We start from the raw sequence: 18,974 nt of genomic DNA, 5'->3' as shown, positions 1-18,974 counted from the left end.
TTATTTTCACCTAATTTTTAACATCTATCATTTCTTCTGCTCTTTTTATTAGTGTAGAGAGAAACAGACTCTTTTAGACAATGATTCATCCTACCTATTTGAGACATCCCCTTTAGGATTAGATAAATTGACATTTTTCTCCCTCAAATACAGACAGCTACCTTAGGTACAGATTCCTACATTGCAGATGCTGACATTTAGTCAGTTCAGTTCTGCTATAGACAAAAATATGAGAAAGGAAAATTCTTCATAGGCTTTTGTGTCCACAAAAACCCACGAATACCTATACCTCCTTGTGGTTTCTTTTTTTTTTTTTTTTAACTCAGCAACATTCCTCTGCCTTGTGATAAGTATAGATTTGCTGAACATGAAAGAAAGAGATAACTGTACATAACCCCTACTTGTGGTATTCCCTTACTACGAAGAGCACAGTCACTTACTATTGGACAACAGTGAAGATGCAAAACCACTGGAAATGTCACTAGGGACATACATTAGGGATTGCTTAGGTAAAAGCCTGGACCAGGAAGATGTAGACATTTATTCTTAGTGACAGCAATGAGAATTGAAGTGAGACATGAACATGAACAGAATGATTAATCTTTAACAGCATACTATAATAAATATTCTTCTTAGATAGAATAGTCATGACAGAAATCAGAATGAATTGTTTATCAGTATTCCTGTTCTAGTAATGTAACTGTGCAGAATCCATATAATAATACATGGTTTTCTCTCATGTTTATGCAGCATTTCAAGCCAGTTCACTGTTGATATAGACAAACAAAATTCCACTGAAGTCTTTGTATGAAAGAGAAGGTTTTTGTCCCTTTCTTTTTTTCACACACTGATTAAATTTATATGGATTGAATTTCTATTCTTTCACTCTGTTAAAAGCAAGTTTCTTATGTGTCATAGTGTGATAGAAAAGGCTAAGTAAATGGCAACACTACTTTTAACAAGAGAAGAATTCCAAATTACAATACATATTTTTTGGTTTTTTATCTGTTTTAAATGTAGTAAGGGCATGTTAATTTAATTCTTTCATTGATATCATACTTGTCATGCAAACAGAGGTATCTTACTCAGTGTTGTTAGACTCATTCCACTGTATCTAATCCTTAGTTGCCATTAATCAATCTATTAATCTATATTAGTCACAGCTAACATGTCTTTCAGTAAGCAATGTATTCATTTAGAATAAATAGAAAAACATAAACTTTCAGTATAAAATAAAGGAGAAGTCAAAATAAAATTTATTCAAAACAGGGTATAACCTACATTCTCCTTGGTTACTAGGATAATTGTGGTACTTGTGAAGGGTCAGCATTAGCAAGAATTGTAAAAAGTACTAGTCATGAAGGGGTTGCCTTTCCCTGTGAGTGGTGCAAATACTGATGTAGTGGGAAAATCACAAAGGATTAAATAGGGGATGACTGTACTTCAGAATGCTTACACAATTTTCAAAACTAAAATATTTTTGGTATCATAAGCCAAAATGATAAAAAGAACAGAAAGAACAGAACAGAAAAGAACAGAAAAAGCCTAGAACAGAGCAAGGTAATACATTCTAAAAATCAAATTGCTTTTAATAAGTTGAATAATTAAATTTTAAAACAAAAAAGTTGTTTGATCAATTAAAAAAATAATAAGTATGAAGTATTATTCTTATATTCATCTAATCCATATAATTTACATGTTTCCAATGCAAAGAAGAAAATATCTTCTCAAACTTGCCTTTTGAAAATGAAGTTAAAAAAATAATCAGGCAAAACTGGTATAAATAGGTCAGTTTTACAAGAAATAATTCTTTATTGCTTTTGTGCAATTGAAAAATATTTGAGTAAATTGTTACAGATAACATGATAGCCCACAAAGCACAGGAGACAAGCCACATTATTTATGGGAAGTGAAGGAAATATGGATCTGATGTTGCCAATCTAGGAAAAGTGCAAGAGGTTTGCCATGGGCTTGGTCATGAAATAAGAACAAGCACATAAATATTTCAGAAAATAATACTGTTTCCTTTGAGACTCTTGATTCATAAGCACATTGCACAGTTAAAACCAGATGTGACAGATGGACAGGCATCTCCCTCCTGCAGATGTCTAAAAAATTACAAGTACACTTTAGTCTGCCATCAAGTCTTCAAGCCAAATCAAGATCCACATCAGTTTATCTATCATTAGTAATTAATATAACTCTAAGGCTGGCCAAAAGAAGGAACAGGAACCTGGCACATTTGTGTTTACTTTTAAAGAAGTTACTTAATGGAGGCATCCATATAGACATCAAACATAGCACTCATTAAAAACTCTAATATAATTAATAGAAAAACTTCTTTTTACATTGAAGATACTGTCACTACTTGGTAGGTAAAATGCCATTTTCAATCAGATTTTGTTGGGTTTCTTTTAGGTTCAGGGCTGTGCAAAGAATTTTTAGTAGATTGGTTTTATAGTCATGAGTGGTTATTGAATAAAGAACAGTGTAATAAACTGATCCTGTATTCTGAGGCTTTAAGTCTCTTTCTTCCTTGTGCTCTCTGCAAATATCACCCAGTATTCACTTACCTACTCACTCAGGTTCTCACAAAGCTCATCTCAAATCCAACTCATGTTTGTCATGAAGTGAGCTCTCCCAGATAAGAATAAATACCCCCACACTTTGACTGTGCTGTTTACCCTTGCACTGATAAAGGCAATCTCTTGTGGCACCTCTGAACACCATTAAATGATATTCTGAGTGCAGGATAGTTGGTTTAAATAAACAATACACAAAAGTCAAGAAAAATACCATTTATTACAAAATTTATTGTCTTAGAACATAGTAACATTATTCTATTACTTTATTTCACCTTCTAAGTCTGAAGAAAATGCTTCCCTAGGGGTTTTTGTTCATGCCTGTTGAGCCGAACACACATGAGGAGCCCCACCAGGAATAAAAATAGCTATTTTGAACAAAGAGTGTGAGAAGTCTTAAAGTTCTATTCAATTTGCCTATGGTAGTGTGCAATTTTAAAATACCATCCAAATAATTCAATGCATTTTCAAAATTTTTTTGTGATGTGTGTAGGAGACGCAAATCAAAATGCACTATTTTCCTATTTCTTCCAGACTCTACATTGTTTAACATATGTTTCATTGTTGAGGTTGGATACTTCTCTGGTGGCCCAAAGACTGAACGACTTATCAGCTTTTAAAGTCAAGGGAGCTTAAGTCAAAGTTCCAATGAATGCAAGCCCTTCCTAAGAGCTAGGAGGAGATATTGACAAAAGATTAGCCTGCAGAGTGACAGAAGAGATGTTGCATGCCTTGGTTTCCTATTTACTTATTGTTACCTTGCAGTATTTCCTCTCCATTGAATTTTTTTTAGTTGCCAATAGTTTCTTCTCTTTAATCACATTACATACTCTTATTTGAGGAATCCTGTGTCTCTTGAGTATACTTTGAGCTGATTTGGACTGATTTTTGTAAAGTAGGATACATGTCAAATATGCTCTTCATGGCTTTCTCAACAGAGTTTATGTCAGAAATCTATCTATAACATTTAGCACTGCACACTAGCTATAGCACAATTAAGTGATTAATGTATTGATTGATTGATGGATTGATTTACTAATTTATGTAGTATACTTGTATTCAGGATGCAAGGTTCGATAGCCAAGAAGCCAATCATAATGTCCTTGATGTCATGGATTGCATACCTGTGATACAAGTCACAGCATATGCTATCTATAGGTCCAGAGCACAGTGTAAAGAGGAGTAAAGAAATTTCCAGCTGAGCCAGATTTGCTCAGATTTCAATGAACTATGGGCTAAATTGAAGCTTTAGTTTTATATGTTAATTCTTCCCTTCTTTTCCCCTCACATTCTTTCTTTTCCTTGTATTTTTAATCTCTCATTATTTACATGTGTGTTTGAACTTGGGTGTTAAGAGCAATTAATGTCAAGGGAATATTTAGCAAATCGAAAAATGAGGTATAAGTCTGACTACTTTTTATTCAGTTGTCTTGTGCATGTTTGCATGCAGTTATCTGTGGACAGAAGGGTTGCACAACGCAAGAAGTTTTCGCTTGCATACTTTATGGTTTTCTTCTCTTTCTTCCTTCCTTACATTGTGATCCAAAGTCCTTTTGAGGCTTGAAATTTACCTGTTGTCATCACAGTGTTCTGCTTTGGAGATCAAAGGCAATATGACCTGTCCACAGCTGGGAAGTGAAACCTGGTGGGATGGGTCCTGTGCCTGGAGTGCCCTGTTGGATGGTTACAGGCTCTTCAGGAGGGACAGGCAGGACAGGAGAGGTGGAGGGGTGGCACTGTGTGGAATAGAAGGGGTAGAATGTATGGAGCTCACAGCTGGCAATGGCACAGGTGAGAGCCTCTGGATAAGAATCAAGGGACAAACAAATAATGCAGATGCCATCATGGGAGTCCACTACAGACCTTTGGGACAAGACAATGATGAATTGTTCTTTGAGGAACCAAGAACTTTGTCCTTATGGGAGACTTCAACTTGCCAGAAATTAACTGGGAACATCACACAGCTGCTACAACTTGGGCCAGAAGATCCCTAAAAACCTGAATGACAACTTTATGGAACAGGCTTGCAAAGATGCTCTCCTTGATCTACCCCTTGTCATCAGGGTAGATCACTGTGAGCCAGTGGCGATTGGAAGCCATTTTGGCCATAATGACCACAAAGTGATAGAGTTTGAAATCTCTGTTAACAGAACAGAGAACAGAACAGAAAAATGCAAAAACCTTGACTCTGAACCTGAGGAGAGCAGACCTCAAGCTGTTCAGGGAATTAGTGAGTAAGATACCTTGGGAAAAAAGCTTTTGCAGGTGCTGGGGTCCATCAGTAGTGGTCACTTTTTAAACATCACCTCCTAAGGGCACAGGCAATTCTCAAATGTCAGAAGTCAAGCAAGTGAGGCAGAAGGTCATTGTGGTTGAGCAGGAATCTTCTCGTAAAAATAAGGAGGAAAAGGAATATATATGCCCAGTGGAAGCAAGATCACGTGACATGGGAAAAACGCAGACTCTCTGCTGGCCACTGTAGGGAGAAAATTCATGTGGCCAAAGCTCAGCAGAGCAGAGCTGTGGGGGACAATAAAAAGATTTTTTTCAAATATATTAATATTAAGCAGCGTAAAAACAATGTTGTCCCATTACAGGATGAGGATGGTCTCCTCACAAACACAGACAGAGACAAGGCAGAGGTGTTTAACACATTCTTTGCCTCTGCCTTTAACAAGGATGATGGACCAAGGGTGCTCTGAGCTGTCGGACCGTGACTGCAAGAGTGCAAGAGTGATCAACTCCCAGTCAACCCTGAAACTGTGCAGAATCTGCTGCTCCAGCTGGATTCTGACAAATCTGCAAGGCCTGGTGGGGCTCATGCAGGAATTGTCAAAGAGCTGGATGATGGCCCATGGAAAGTGGGTGCGACCCAGCAGTGTCCTGGCAGCCAGGACAGCCAACCGTGTCCAGGGGGCATCAGGCACAGCATGGCCAGCTGGGCAAGGGAGGGATTGTCCTGCTCTGCTCTGCACTGGGGCAGCCTCACCTCCAGTGCTGGGGACAGTTCTGGGTGCCACAATGTAATAAAAATATTTATTAGAGTCCAAAGGAGGGCAACAAAGATGATGGCTGAGGTCACTTGATCTGTTCAGTCTGCAGGAGACTGAGTGGAGACCTCATTGGAGTCCACAACTTCCTCATGAGGGGAAGAGGAGGGTCAGGCACTGATCTCTTCTCTGTGGTGACAGTGACAGAACCTGAAGGAATGGCCTGAGGTTGTGCCAGGTAGGGTTTAGGTTGGAAGAGGTTCTTCCCCCAGGGGATGGTTGAGCACTGGAACAGCTCCCCAGGGAAGTGGTCACAGCACCAAGCCAGAAAGAGCCCAGGGAGCATTTGGCAATACTCACAGGGGACTCTTGGGGATGATGCTGTGCAGCACTGGGAGTTGGACCCAAGGGCCCTTGTGAGTCCCTTCCAACTCAGCAGATTCTGTGATTCTGTGATATGCATGTAAGGACTGAAACACTGGGATGTCTCTTCCCAGATGGACACAACGATACATTGCCAAGCATGACTACGGGAGGCTTGACAAGAGATTAATAAAATTTTACTTTGGTGATTCTCTGGGGGCAAAGAATTTTAAGGAGTCTATAATGACATTTCAAATTAGGACTTCTTAACCTCAGGCAAAAGAGCCTTTCTCTTCTATTCACCTTATAGTTACAAAAGTTATTAACATATGTTAATGTTAATAAGTCCAAAGCTGTAAGAATATGAATGAGTTCAGAGCTTATGTATTAGTGGCTGTGTACGTATTAATAGTAGTTAATATGTCACACACCGAAGAGCAGTGTGGGTGTTTGTGCTTTAAAATTAACATTCCTTTGAGTTAAGATCCTATTTTGAAGGTCACACCTTTTGCCTTCAAGTTCCCTCCTTGGAGGTATGTCAGAGCTTTATTTTGCTGGTTCAGCTGCTTGGAAACATACGTGTACGCTTACATCACACACATGTACATACCTATGTCTTTTTTTCTTGTTTGCTTATTTAATGTGTAATATGGCTAATTTCAGGGATCTGTTTAAGTGGCCACACAGAGAGTTGAACTGGTGCTATCAAGCCAGGGAGTGACCTTCAGGAAAAAGACAAGGAGGGAAGAAGAAATGGCTGCAGATCTTCAGCAAATACATAATAGTGTGTGACCAGAGCATGGAGAATGCACTTTGACTCCTCTTGATTCAACTTATGTCCTTGATTTAACTTAAATTATGTATTTGCTAGTAAATTAAATAAGGTTGGGACTGATTTTTAGCATAAAGACCTACCAGCATGAAAGGATCTGCATTCCTGTAATTTAACTCTGCCTCGCTTCAAGCTGACAGTATGCAGACTCTTAGCATGAACTGAGGATGATTTCTAAATACTGAGCCCTAGCTGGGGTGGTCTGAGAAATAACTAATTATTGATTTGGGGTTTTTTTTATGATGGGCTGTATAGGGGATTGTATCTGAAAGCATTCACTGGCACACACATCTAGCAGTAGACTTTCTTCAGATTTTAAACTTCTGCTCATCCCCCTGTCTGCTTAGTGGAAGAAAATATGAGAAAATAGTTTAAAATGCTGGAGTTCTTGGTATTTCAGAACTCAGAAAATAAATGGGCATTGCTGGGTCACCATTTTACTTCTCTGCTTGTAACAGCACACCACAAATAAGAGCCAGATTTAACATCCAGCCATGTTTTCCATGTACCATTTCCAGGTTTCTGCATTAACGTCACAAATGCAGTGTGTCTTCAAACAAACAAAAAGTAAACAGGAAACAGATTTAAAGAAAAAGAAGAGTTTTTGTAAAAAGAATAAGATCCTCAGCTGCCTAAGCCAGCTGATGGAGCACACACAGCTTTGCTGTTTTCTTCTGGGATATGGGCCATTTTTTTTTATAGGGGATTATGCTTTTAGTTTGAAATAGGTTTAACATAGTCATCAAGTAGCTTTTGTCCAGATGTTCAGGCTGAACTGTGTTTCATTAAGATGATGATTAAATAGAAAAGAGCAGGTATCATTCTTCTCTTCTTTCAAAGTCCTGCAGTATCCTGGCATTTGGAGTATTGTTATTGATCTCACTGTCATTGCCTACTACTGATAGTAAAGTTATTTTTCCAAAGCTTATCCAGCTCAGCAGGAACCAGCAGTTCAGCAAGGGAAACCTAAAGAGACCACAAGGGAGAAGCACTAAAATAAATAATCAACACTGACAATAAAAGTCAAAGGTGTAGAGGAAAGAGGTATTCTGTTTCTCGTCCTTCAGCAGCCAGCTCCTCAGTTGAACATAAGACTGCAAAAAAGGTTATAGAGATGGTTTAAATCACAAAAAGATACGTTAAACAAGTCATTCTATCAAAAAGAAAAATAAATGAAGCCTGAAAATGGCTCTATAAATCTTAAGTCAGAAGCAATCCTTGTTTGAGAACAGTTTCTTCAAAGTAGAATTTAATATGGTATCAGGCAGTTGTTCTTTTCTTATTCCTGGGAATATATATCAGAAATATAGTTTCAGATATTTGTAGCCTCATCCACTTCTGACTGTGATTTGTCAAATAAATTGGGTATTTCTTGAAGACATTAAAAACTAATGCACAAATTTCAGATAACTTTAAGCACAAAAATACATTTTATGGTCAAGGCAATTGGTAAAAGAAAGATCTTCTCACAATCCCTGACTATTGAGGCAGATTAACACTGGACAAGTACTTGGACTAATGAGTTTTGAATAATATCGAATTAACATTTAGTCATTTAGTAACACCTTAGTTTTGTTCCCTTTTTCTTAATCTATTTTAGTAAATCATAACAGTTTTTCTGAAGTTTTGACAGTAAATCCATAATTTTGATAACTCATATTTGCATATTTCCAAATCATCAGGGTTAAGCAGGCCTTCTTGACCAAGTGTGGTTAAAGAATACAGCTTTTAAATAGATTTAAATGTGGCTATACTCCTGAATTAGACAAAGAAATTGACATCAGTGGAAATGTAAGATGCAGCCTTCAGTAAACACAATGAACCAGTCCTCTGGAAGGACTGGTTATATTGTTAGATCTTTTTATTAACAATTTATTGAAAGATTGAAATATAGAAAAAAATCAATACATAGAGGGGACAAAGTTGTGCCAGACCATTCAGTCTAAAAGGTAGTCAATAACATCAGCTTTTGTGTAGTTCAGTGGTAAATGAAGTTTACTAGGAAGCTCTGGAGAGTCAAGACTTTGAAAGATTGGCCTTCTCATGTTATGTCAAGTATTTATATTCAGTATACTCAGTATACTCAGGAATGAAGACCTGATGCATGCACAAGCACTCTTGGATTTTATGCTGGTTGAAATATACAAAGAAACTTTTGATAGTGTTTTAGAAATCTTTCAGAACAAAATGTGTGTGGCAGGGTTGAGATGACAGAGGGGCAAATATTTCATTACTGTTTTCCTTTACTGCTCTTCTGACATTGCAGATCTGTACAGAATTGTTATCATTCCATTTTTGTGTATTCAGGGAAATATAGACTAAGGATGGGATGGTGATAATAGAGGCTAGGATGCAAGAATATCAAATATGTAACACCTGTTGCCAAGTTTCTTTAGTCCAGCACTGGTCGTAACTTGTTTTCACACATGTATGAAAGGAAATGTAAAAGATTAAAATTGCTGCAGCTAACAAAACATATATATATTGCTTTTGATAAATTACCATCTTAGAAGAAAAGTGTTAAATTGCATACATTTTAGAAATAATGTCAGCACCAAAAACTCTCAGAAGCAGGGCATCAGTCTTCAGATAGCAGTATTTCAACACAACTGTCCACAACTGTCCATCCTGCTGTAACTGATCCTGTAGTACTGGTTACTGTTCAGCAGGAAATAAGATGGTCTACAGCTAGCAACCCTAAAAAAAATCATCAACTGTTAACACTAGAAACCCTGTTTAGATCATAACAACTGGGTTTTATTTAGACTATATACAATCAACTGCACTCAGATATGTATCAAACCCTTTTTTGTAACATGTCTAAATGAGATCATATTATTTTCATGGATAAGTGGGGCCCTATGAGGCTCAAAAATCCCTGCTATTCAAAGATGTCAAAAGAAGAAACTGATCAAAAAGAAGAATATACTTGGAAATCTTTTCTTGCAACCAGAGTGAGAAGTTACTTCAGTTTCTACCCTTTAGTTTTAATAGGTGGAATCCCCTCTGATTTTCCCACAGAAGAAAAATGGTATAAATTCTGTCTCTTCTGCAAGATGGATATAAATATACTTATTTTAGTCTTTGTATTGCTGCAGGAAGTCAAACATCCTGCACAGACACCAGCAATGGAGCAGACAGACATAATGTAGGAAACATGAAAGGTAGACCTCAGTTTCCATGGGTTATCCAACTGCTGGATTTTTTTTTCCTTTTATCTTACTGATCTTCAATAGGAATTAACTTTTTTAATACATATCATAAATTACTTTCCTGCATCTCAACATATTTCTTCTGCATCCTGGTCATGTAGGGTCACAAGTGCTTTTCTCTCAATTTCATTGCTTAAAATAGTGAACTCAAGGAAGCTTCAAAATATGAAAAAAAAAAAAAAATACTAGTCCTGTTTTCCTGCTTTTTAATACCCTGAAAGGAAGGAGTTACAACTCTCCAGCCGCAGCTCAGAGGATTTCCTTTATGTGTTCTGATTCTAGAGGAAAAAAACTATTTTTTCCTGCTAAATTTGATAATTATTTAATTAAGTACCCAGCTTGCTTTGGGTTTGGGTTTGATGGAGTTTTTTGGTTTGTTTTGTTTGGTTGGTTGGTTTGGGGGTAGGGTTTTTTTCTGTTTTTTAGTCTTCCCAGAGAAAAAAGAGGAAGAGTGCATTAAGTATTTCCTGAGCTGCTTCAGCAAATGAAGGAACTTTGTATCTCCCAATATCTATCAACTTACTTTAGTTTTTTTCAGTTAAAGCTGAAGTATTTTTGCAACTTTCAAGGGGTTACATAAGGTAATGAATTGATAGTTTGTCACTGCTCTCTTTTAAAACTGTCAACACGCACGTAATGAAGCTGAAATTAAACTATCACTATAAAAGGAAAATCTCACCTCAGATGTGACAAGAAACCACAGAAAACTGTAACTGCAATATTAGGAGATGACCTTCAAGTCTTTTGCTTTATTTCTGGAAAAACAACTCATATTTATGTCTTATGGCTTGTATCATTAAAACTGATACACATCTGTTCCATAACTAATCATCTGGAAAGGCCAATTAGAAAGAGTAGTACAAAATGGTAAATTTAGTATCTATCATCAATGTAGCAATGAAGTAGTAAGTAATCATAGGTAGACCTTAAAATTAAATTAGGAAGCAACTTAGTACATTAAAACCCAGCTCATCCTTAGAGTCACCATTTGATACTGTTTCTAGTTATTCTTTCCTGCTAGTTTTCCAGTGGTTTTTCCTTTTCCCTTTTCATTAGAGACCTCTCCAGCAAATTGCTTCTCATTTGTACCAGTGTAAATCTGAAATAAACCCTTTACATTTAATTGCATTATTCTTGATTTACTTTAGCGAGCCTGAGAACAAAATATGACCCTTTTTCTTTAGCAGTAACCACACTGTCCTTCTTAATTTTGGAAACACACAGAATCAAGCTTGGGTAGAAAAAACTCTCCAACGTTTGAATAGACTAAATTTTCTTGCTAGGAAGAGACATCCATTAAAGAAGACAATGTTCTATTTTGTAGGAAGGTGCTGCACTGAAAAGTCTGGTTTTTTAAATTGCCTGCCAAACAGAATTTAACTCTGAATGCCTCAAAAGTAACTTGACAGTGCAACGGGAGGAAAAGGAAGCAGTTGCTTTTATGAGGTATCTTCCTGAAAATAGTCACTGAGGAAGACTCTGTGCTGAACCTGCAGTCAGCTGTGTGGTTTGTTGGGAACAAGATTCACTGACACCTCAAGATTCCTTTAGTGAGTCCTGCCCAACAGCGCCATGAGTCCCAGCAAAACAACGTGGCTGTGGCTATGCTATGGCCACCAACAACACTCCTCAGCAGCATGAAGTCTCCTTTGCGACTGAAAGGAAATAAAAATGGGGTATTATAGAGACAGAAAATCAAATGCAGTGTTTATATTCATAATAAAGATCATAAAGTGAAATTATTCCACTTTTGAGCTGTCAATGAAAATATAGGCTGTAGCTTGTTTTCATTGATTCGACTCTCATTTTCCTGCAATGTTTCTATATAAGTTGTTGTATCTTCTAGCCTTCCTTCCAAGCAGATTGTAACTCTTGTCAGCAAAGAGAAATAAATCAGTATATTTAGAAGATAAAATTTTCAATAGGGAAAAATCTTATTAGGAAATATTTTTCTTCTCACTGACTCTATGAAGGAGTTTCCCTATTTTCCTCAGAGTGGTCACCCAAAATCTGAGCCTTGCCTGACATTAATTCATTTGAGAATAAAGATTGTTTAAAGCACTTTTCCTCCCTAGAGATATCATAATAATACAGGAATTGTTTTATCTGCCCTATAAAATAACTGGGTTTTTTTTCTGTTTATTAGCTGTTTTTAAAGCAGGCACCCAAGATACTAATGGAAACTGGTTAGGACTTCTTAAGGCTCTTGTACCCAAAGTTCTTAAGAGTTTAAATTAAAACATTGGTTCTATTTGAACCATCAAAGTAAACTACTCAAGTAGAAACTATGGCACTTGAAATAGGAAGTCATTATTTTGAGAGTCCTGCATAAGCATGCCAGAATTTTATCCTAAATATTGTTTTTTATTAAAGTTCCTGTCAACTCTGCCACATATTTTCCCATGGCATAGAGTATATTAGAAAATTCCTATGCAGAACTAGAAAGGAAGGGTATTGGACAGATTGTTAGAGGTTAGTGGAGCATCATTTCTTTATGTGGCAAATCCAATAATCAACTATTTTAGACAGGAGCTATTTCATCCTCTTCATTGCTAAGAGTAGTGGTAATTGTGTATGTGTTTGAGAACAGTCATCCCTTATAAATTTAAGAATAGGTATTATTTCCTCTGACTTTTGCTGCTGCTGAAGTGTGCCTTTCTATTCCTGTAATAACTACAGGGAGTGTGGTTTGGTATAACAGGTCAAAATTGCAGGATATTGTTAGATCTTTTTATTAACAGTTTATTGTAACCTTCATAAAAGTTTCTTTTATTATTGCTGTTGTAGCGACGTCCAAGCAGATGGCCAGCAATGAAGTTCAGAAGAGGCTCTGGACATCCTGCCTATGCTGAGGTGGAACCAGTGGGAGAAAAAGAAGGGTTCATCGTATCAGAGCAGTGCTAAAATTTCTGGGACAGAACACCAGTACTGGCCTACAGGTGTAAGACATTTATTTTGCCTCTCTCTAAAGAAAAGGAGCCCTAAGCTGCTGTAGCCTGATAGAAAGAAGATTCTGGATAAACTTTGTCCAAGAAGAAAAATTATCTGAGATACCAGATTACTACTGCACAGTAGTTTTTGTTAGTGGACTGAGACACAATGGTTCATGCAGAACACTTGTCAGTGGACACCTACAGTATCAGAACTATGGCACAAGTGCCATGTTAATTGCTTTAGGTGTGGGGATGCACAGTAATCAGAAACATAATAAAGCTTTGGTGCGCAAGGGTGTTGCCCTTTGGTTCAAGTCTTCTTCTCTATTATCTCAAAGATTGAGGAAAAAATCTGTACCATTTCAGTGCAAAGGGCATTGATCACAGTGTGATTGAGAAAAGTATCTTAAGACAGGTAAAGAAGAAAAGGAATTTTCCAACATTTATATAAACAGATGTGAAATACACTTTTCAATTCTAAATTGACCTGCCAACCTGAGTGAGTCACAATGTAAATGCTTTCCAGGAATAATACAATGTTTCTTGTACGTTGCTGATTACTAGGCTGCTAAACGACTCATGATACGCAGATTGGTAAAAACTGAAGACAACAGAGAATTTTCATGATGGTGGAATTATTTCATGGGAGTTCACAATGACGTTTGGTTGATCTTTGATTTCAGTGTTCACTAAAAAATGAATTATCAGATTTGTATTAAGGTGCATTTTTCATTTCTCAACAGTAGGTTGAAGTAAAGGCAACAGATCCTTTTAGCTGCCAGAGAGCTTATGGACCATTTCTTAGGCAATGGGGTAAGAAAAATAAGATTTAAAATAAATGGGTTTCTATTCTTTGCCATTTCATTGTGAGTCCTCACTGAGAAGCACCATAGACTTCAATGCACCCCTTCCAGAGATTCAGATACAAGTGTTATTGAACCCTGCTGATTCATACAGTGGTTTTGTTTAATGCACATAGTAGTTGCATAAATATATATATAAATATATTTTTTTTTATAGCTAACACAAGGCGGGTTCTTGTGACTGTTAAGACTGCATTTTTGTCATCCAGACAAAGGAAATGAATTGCATTACTGCATATTTCCACTGAGTTGTAAAATAATCCTTAATATTAGAATATTTTTATGTTGTGTAGGGAAGGTGGTTCATGTAGTTGCAGTCCATAAACTTTCTGCCTATTGGAACCATTCTTTCTATAAAATTGACCCTTTCCCTCCCTGCACAGGGAAAGACAACACTATAAATTCACACCATCAAAAACAGTTACTCCTTTCAGGGAAGGGGTTAATATACATGGAGACTCAGAGCTTCCCTGAGGAGTGGAAACCTAAATGATTTGATGATCTGGGCCTGAGGTATTGAAATATAAAATTCAGGTACTGCATGTACGTTTCATAGCAGTCATTTACTATCAATTTTTTTACATACTGTGCAAGGCACTTGAATGATTTTTAAGTGAGGTATACAACATTTGTGGGTTTGGATTTTGAGCAGTTAAAAAAAAGTTGTAGATACCACCTTAATAGTACAGTTACTTACATTTCTTGATGCTTGTATGGCCTAAATTTGATTACTTAATGCTGTTAAAGAAAAAAAAAGCAAACATGATTTTTGTTATTTTGTTCAGTAAATACTACAATACTGTACTTTCTGTATTCTTTTGTTTTGGGTAAAACATTTTTATTTTCATCTGGTTTGAATCATCTAGCATGAGATTGAAACTGTTCAAAAACTAACTGATATTAATCTGAAGGTACTAACAAACACATTGTCTTGAAGCCTGGTTAAAAACCTGTGGCAAGTAGTCATTTCCATTTGTGTGGGTCTGCTGAGCCCTTTTTCAAATAGGCTGGGTTTAAATTTTCAGGCTCTGATAGCAATAACCAAATGTATGCACATATATATGGTGACACTCATTTTTATTAAATAAAAAGGTATCAGTGCACATCATGTAGGAATGTATTTGGTGTGCAATAATTATCATCAATTTTTCTGGGAGTCTTGGAAGTTATCAGCTGGGGTTCATTCCAAAAGAAGCAATTGTAGAGCTTCTGGAATCCTGTTTGAAATAATTTTTATTTCAGAGAACATCTTTGCAAATTATACTAAGAATTTGCAAAATTCCACATAGTACTGCAATAAGTTCAAAGGATATTTCATATAAGTAAAGAAGATTTATATTATTATGGATTTAGAGGTCTGCTTTTCATTTTATTCACTCCTATTTTTACCCAGGTATGAAATACGTGTCACGCAATGGAGCTGACAGAGTATTTGTGATATGATTAGACAAATATGTCAACAATTTTAAAATCTGATGTTTTTATTATTTTTGGTTTTAGGCTCCTTCTCAGCTGAAGGATGTTTGTTAGTATTTGCAGACTAACTTACATGTTATACTACTTCATACAATAATAGCAAATATTTTTTTCATTTTTATCCCCCTCATGTACTTAGGTGGGAGATTTCACTGGTCTGCAGGGAGCATCATAGAATACTTGTTCAGATTTTTGACATGATGTTATATGCTGTGGATTATAACATGAGGTGTTGCTGGGTTTATTTAATAAGATTGATAGGCATATGTCTGATAAGAACTGCTATCTGAAGAGAAAATCTCCTGCATACTAATGGATGTATAGTGTCTCATTGGTGTCTGCTCTGATATATTCTGTGGTATGTTCTATTTATCCCAGTAGGCAAAAGTTAATTAAGTAATCTGTTGCTGTTTTGTAATTCCATCTGGTTTTCTAATTTTTTAATAATTAAAATTGCCACATTAAAAATTATGCAAACATTAATCTAGAGGTCTGATAAAATATTGAGATTAACTGAGAATCCTATTCCTATATTTTTATAAAGAAGCAGGTTTAATTGATCCAGACCAAAAAAATGTCATATAGCCCTCTCTCAGAAATCCAGCTGAAATGTTTTCCAACAATTCATAAATTTTCATCCAAATGTCTGAAACAGTGATTTCACTAGCATTCCCAGTGGTCCTTGATTTGAATCTTACTCAGAAAAATGCTTGTTTACAGAGTCATTTATCCAAACAGTTATTTTAACTCTTAAACTTCCCTATACATTTATTTATCTAATAGTATTTAATTATTGCAAGATCTGTCACATTTTTTTTGTATTATTTTCCATTTTAGTATCAACTGTTCCATAATGCCTAACACAATCAGTGCTCTGCTTCAGCTCATCCTCCTCCACAGAGATAAAGGAAAATTTGAATTCTAAGGACTCAAGGCATATTACTAAGTAGCTTTCAAATCTCATTGAGATGAAACATTAAATCAGATATATATGTAAATATATATGTGTGTGTGTGTGTGTGATTGATTGATATATAGGTATCAACGCACACAGAAATTATTGGAAAAAAAGACCCTAGCATTTCCAATATTGTATTCATATATTAAGAAATTGTGGAACTGCTGAAGTGGAATTGTAATTTAATTCACAGGTGCCTAATTATAATGATGTGATTATTTAATTGCTTTCTATGTTTCCAATACATCCCATGATGTATTGGAATAAGAGAACACAGATTTTCACAAGAAACAGCTATTTTGTATTTTTCTCCTCTATGCTCAAATTTTGTTATACTTTGTTGCATACCATCCAAAGGCTTTTCAGAAGACCTTTTTTTCATGGACTTTTCTTCCATACCCATCAACATTATACTTGAGGGATGTCTATACCCTGATTTATTTCTGCTCTGAGGATTCCTGTGAAGGGAGTCAATTTTCCACAGAACACCATATGAAAGTGTTCTTCTTTTTCTTATAATTGCCCTCCTCATTCTCTACAATTTCTGCAGCAAATGATATAGATGTCTTGTAAGTAACAACCTACTTCACTGCAACATTATAATTTAGTTTCAGATCAAGCTCATTTTACAACTAATGTGTGTGCTGGAATTCTGGGAGAAAAGATAATACATCACTGTATTTTGAGAAACTGTGGAAACCAAATTAAATTTGCATTAGCTGAACAGGATATTTAGCTTTGCAAAAATCACCATATTTCTTGTTCAACAGAGTTCAAAACATAAAAATTCACTACACAAGTACCTGAGACAGCTGAGTAGTTGCACCATTAGTCTGCCATTCAAATGTGGAAGTAATGGAAAAGGAAGGGGTGAGCTGGTTTACCAGTGAGCATGGAAGAGATATTCTTTTTTGTAAAGTGAAAAGAGTTCCAAGGACAACAAGGGAATATTTCTATATTCTATTAGACAACCTCTTGGCTAAGCAAAAGAAACTCTAAACTATAACACACATAATTTCATTTGTATAGGATCTCTAAACAAGATTTTACAAGCAGTTGTCAGGAGCTGGCAGATTTTCACAAAGTAGGTGAGTGACCAAAGCATTCAGAGTAGCCCATGTTGGATCATGGTCCAGTTCACAGATCATCCAAGGGAATTTTTACCTTGAGTGCATACAGTGGATAAAGTAATGGCTATGTTATCAGTTTCTGATGCTAAGCAATTAAGCTTTGTGTAAAGACAACATTTGACATCCATATAGAAGATATCTCAGCTTTACAAAGTCCACAGTATTAGCCATGGAGAACAGAACTGGAATAGATCACAAATTTGGCTCAGATCAACAGCTTTGATCTAGGGAAATTTATTACCTTCAGTGAAGAGAAAGACCAGCAGCAAGCACTGTTGTTCAGAGGAAGACCAATGGAATCCTTACACATGTGCCTCTGCCTTCTTGCAGAGAACTACTTGAAGCCTACAAAACTCCAGAAATTAATGCAACAGGGTAGCATTAACCTTAATTTTCATATTTTAGACAGAGATTTCAAGAACTGATACCTGCTACTAATTTCTTTATGGATGTAATGGTACATTGGGTTTGAGTCTTGATTTTTTTTGGAGTAGGAGAAGAAGAAGGGGAAAATGCAGAAGGGAAGGAATTTCAGTATTCCCAGATGCTCTAAAGGTACAGCAAGAAACCTTCTTTACAGCCTAGAGAGCATTGGTACTGTGTGCCAGTGGCATTGAGTGAAAACACATGAGGTATTCCTTCATGCCAGCTTTATAATTTTAAACTAAAAACTAGTCATCAGAAGCACTAGCTTCTGTCTAAATCTACATGAGTCCTTATTTCATCTCATGGATGGTTTATGTCACTCCTTAGGGAAAAAAGGCTTGAGCCACAGGCAGCATTTCAAGGTGGAACTGTCAGTACTGTTTTATCAGAAGCCAAATATGACAAAGCAGGATGTAGCTTGTGTAGAACTGAGAGAAACAAATCAATTTAATTTTATCAGAGCAGCCAGTATCCCTACGGCTGGAGCACGGATAAAACATTCAAGTCTGTGAGCTGATTGGACTTGATTGAAACAATATCATAAATTTAAAACTGTCCTTTAACTATCAGTTTATTGTCAAATCTTAAGTGATTTTCTTGACTTTTTAATTTTTTATGGGGAAGAAAACACTTGAGCCAAGTAGAATAAAATATCTGACAGGAACAGTCTCATCTCCTGATGCCGTTCTTTCCTGACCAGAATAGTTGCTCCCTCGTGAACAACTCATTTTAGTGGGTCTCATGATGACTCCACAGAACATTCCACACTTTTTAACACAATTCTCTTTCTCTTGCAAGATTTTTCAATACCTATATCCTGCCTTTTATCCTTTGGTTCGTCACCTTTGACTTAACTTTACATTCTCACTACTTCACTTCCTTTTACTCCTTTAAGCTCTGACTTATGCGTCATCATGACCACTTTTAGTATCACTCAAAATAAGCCTCTACCTGAAAAAAAACTCCACTTGATTTTTCCTCTGTATGTGGGTTCTGGGTTAATAGAACTATTTGAAGGTAGATTTTCCTGTTATTGATGGGATTCTGTCCACATGAAGCTAAATGCTGAATCTCTTGGAAACTTTTTGCTTAGACATTTTGGTCAAACAAAATTCTGGTCTCTTCAATAAAAAACTTATCCCAGACATTTTTTTAAAGCAGGAAAAGGACTTTTAAAAGACAGACCTCAAGACATTACTCTTAATTACA

General features: G+C 36.2%; 1 protein-coding gene across 2 annotated transcripts in view; it reads left to right on the top strand.

Moving 5' to 3' along the window:
• The window catches only part of PLXDC2 (plexin domain containing 2), a 251,285-nt gene extending 235,032 nt beyond the window's left edge, over positions 1 to 16,253 (top strand). Inside the window, exon 14 of one of the 2 annotated variants that reach the window (XM_030264549.4) lies at positions 12,767 to 16,253. In XM_030264549.4, the coding sequence (XP_030120409.1) occupies positions 12,767 to 12,883 (117 nt within the window). In that variant the 3' untranslated portion in view covers positions 12,884 to 16,253. The remainder of the gene's footprint in view (positions 1 to 12,766) is intronic. The other variant, XM_032746647.3, reaches the window with a different exon arrangement.
• The last annotated feature ends 2,721 nt before the right edge of the window (positions 16,254 to 18,974 follow it).

The sequence above is a fragment of the Taeniopygia guttata genome, chromosome 2 (assembly GCF_048771995.1).
Source record: "Taeniopygia guttata chromosome 2, bTaeGut7.mat, whole genome shotgun sequence".
In the NCBI taxonomy this organism is placed as follows: domain Eukaryota; kingdom Metazoa; phylum Chordata; class Aves; order Passeriformes; family Estrildidae; genus Taeniopygia; species Taeniopygia guttata.
This window is presented reverse-complemented; position numbering and strand designations above follow the sequence as displayed.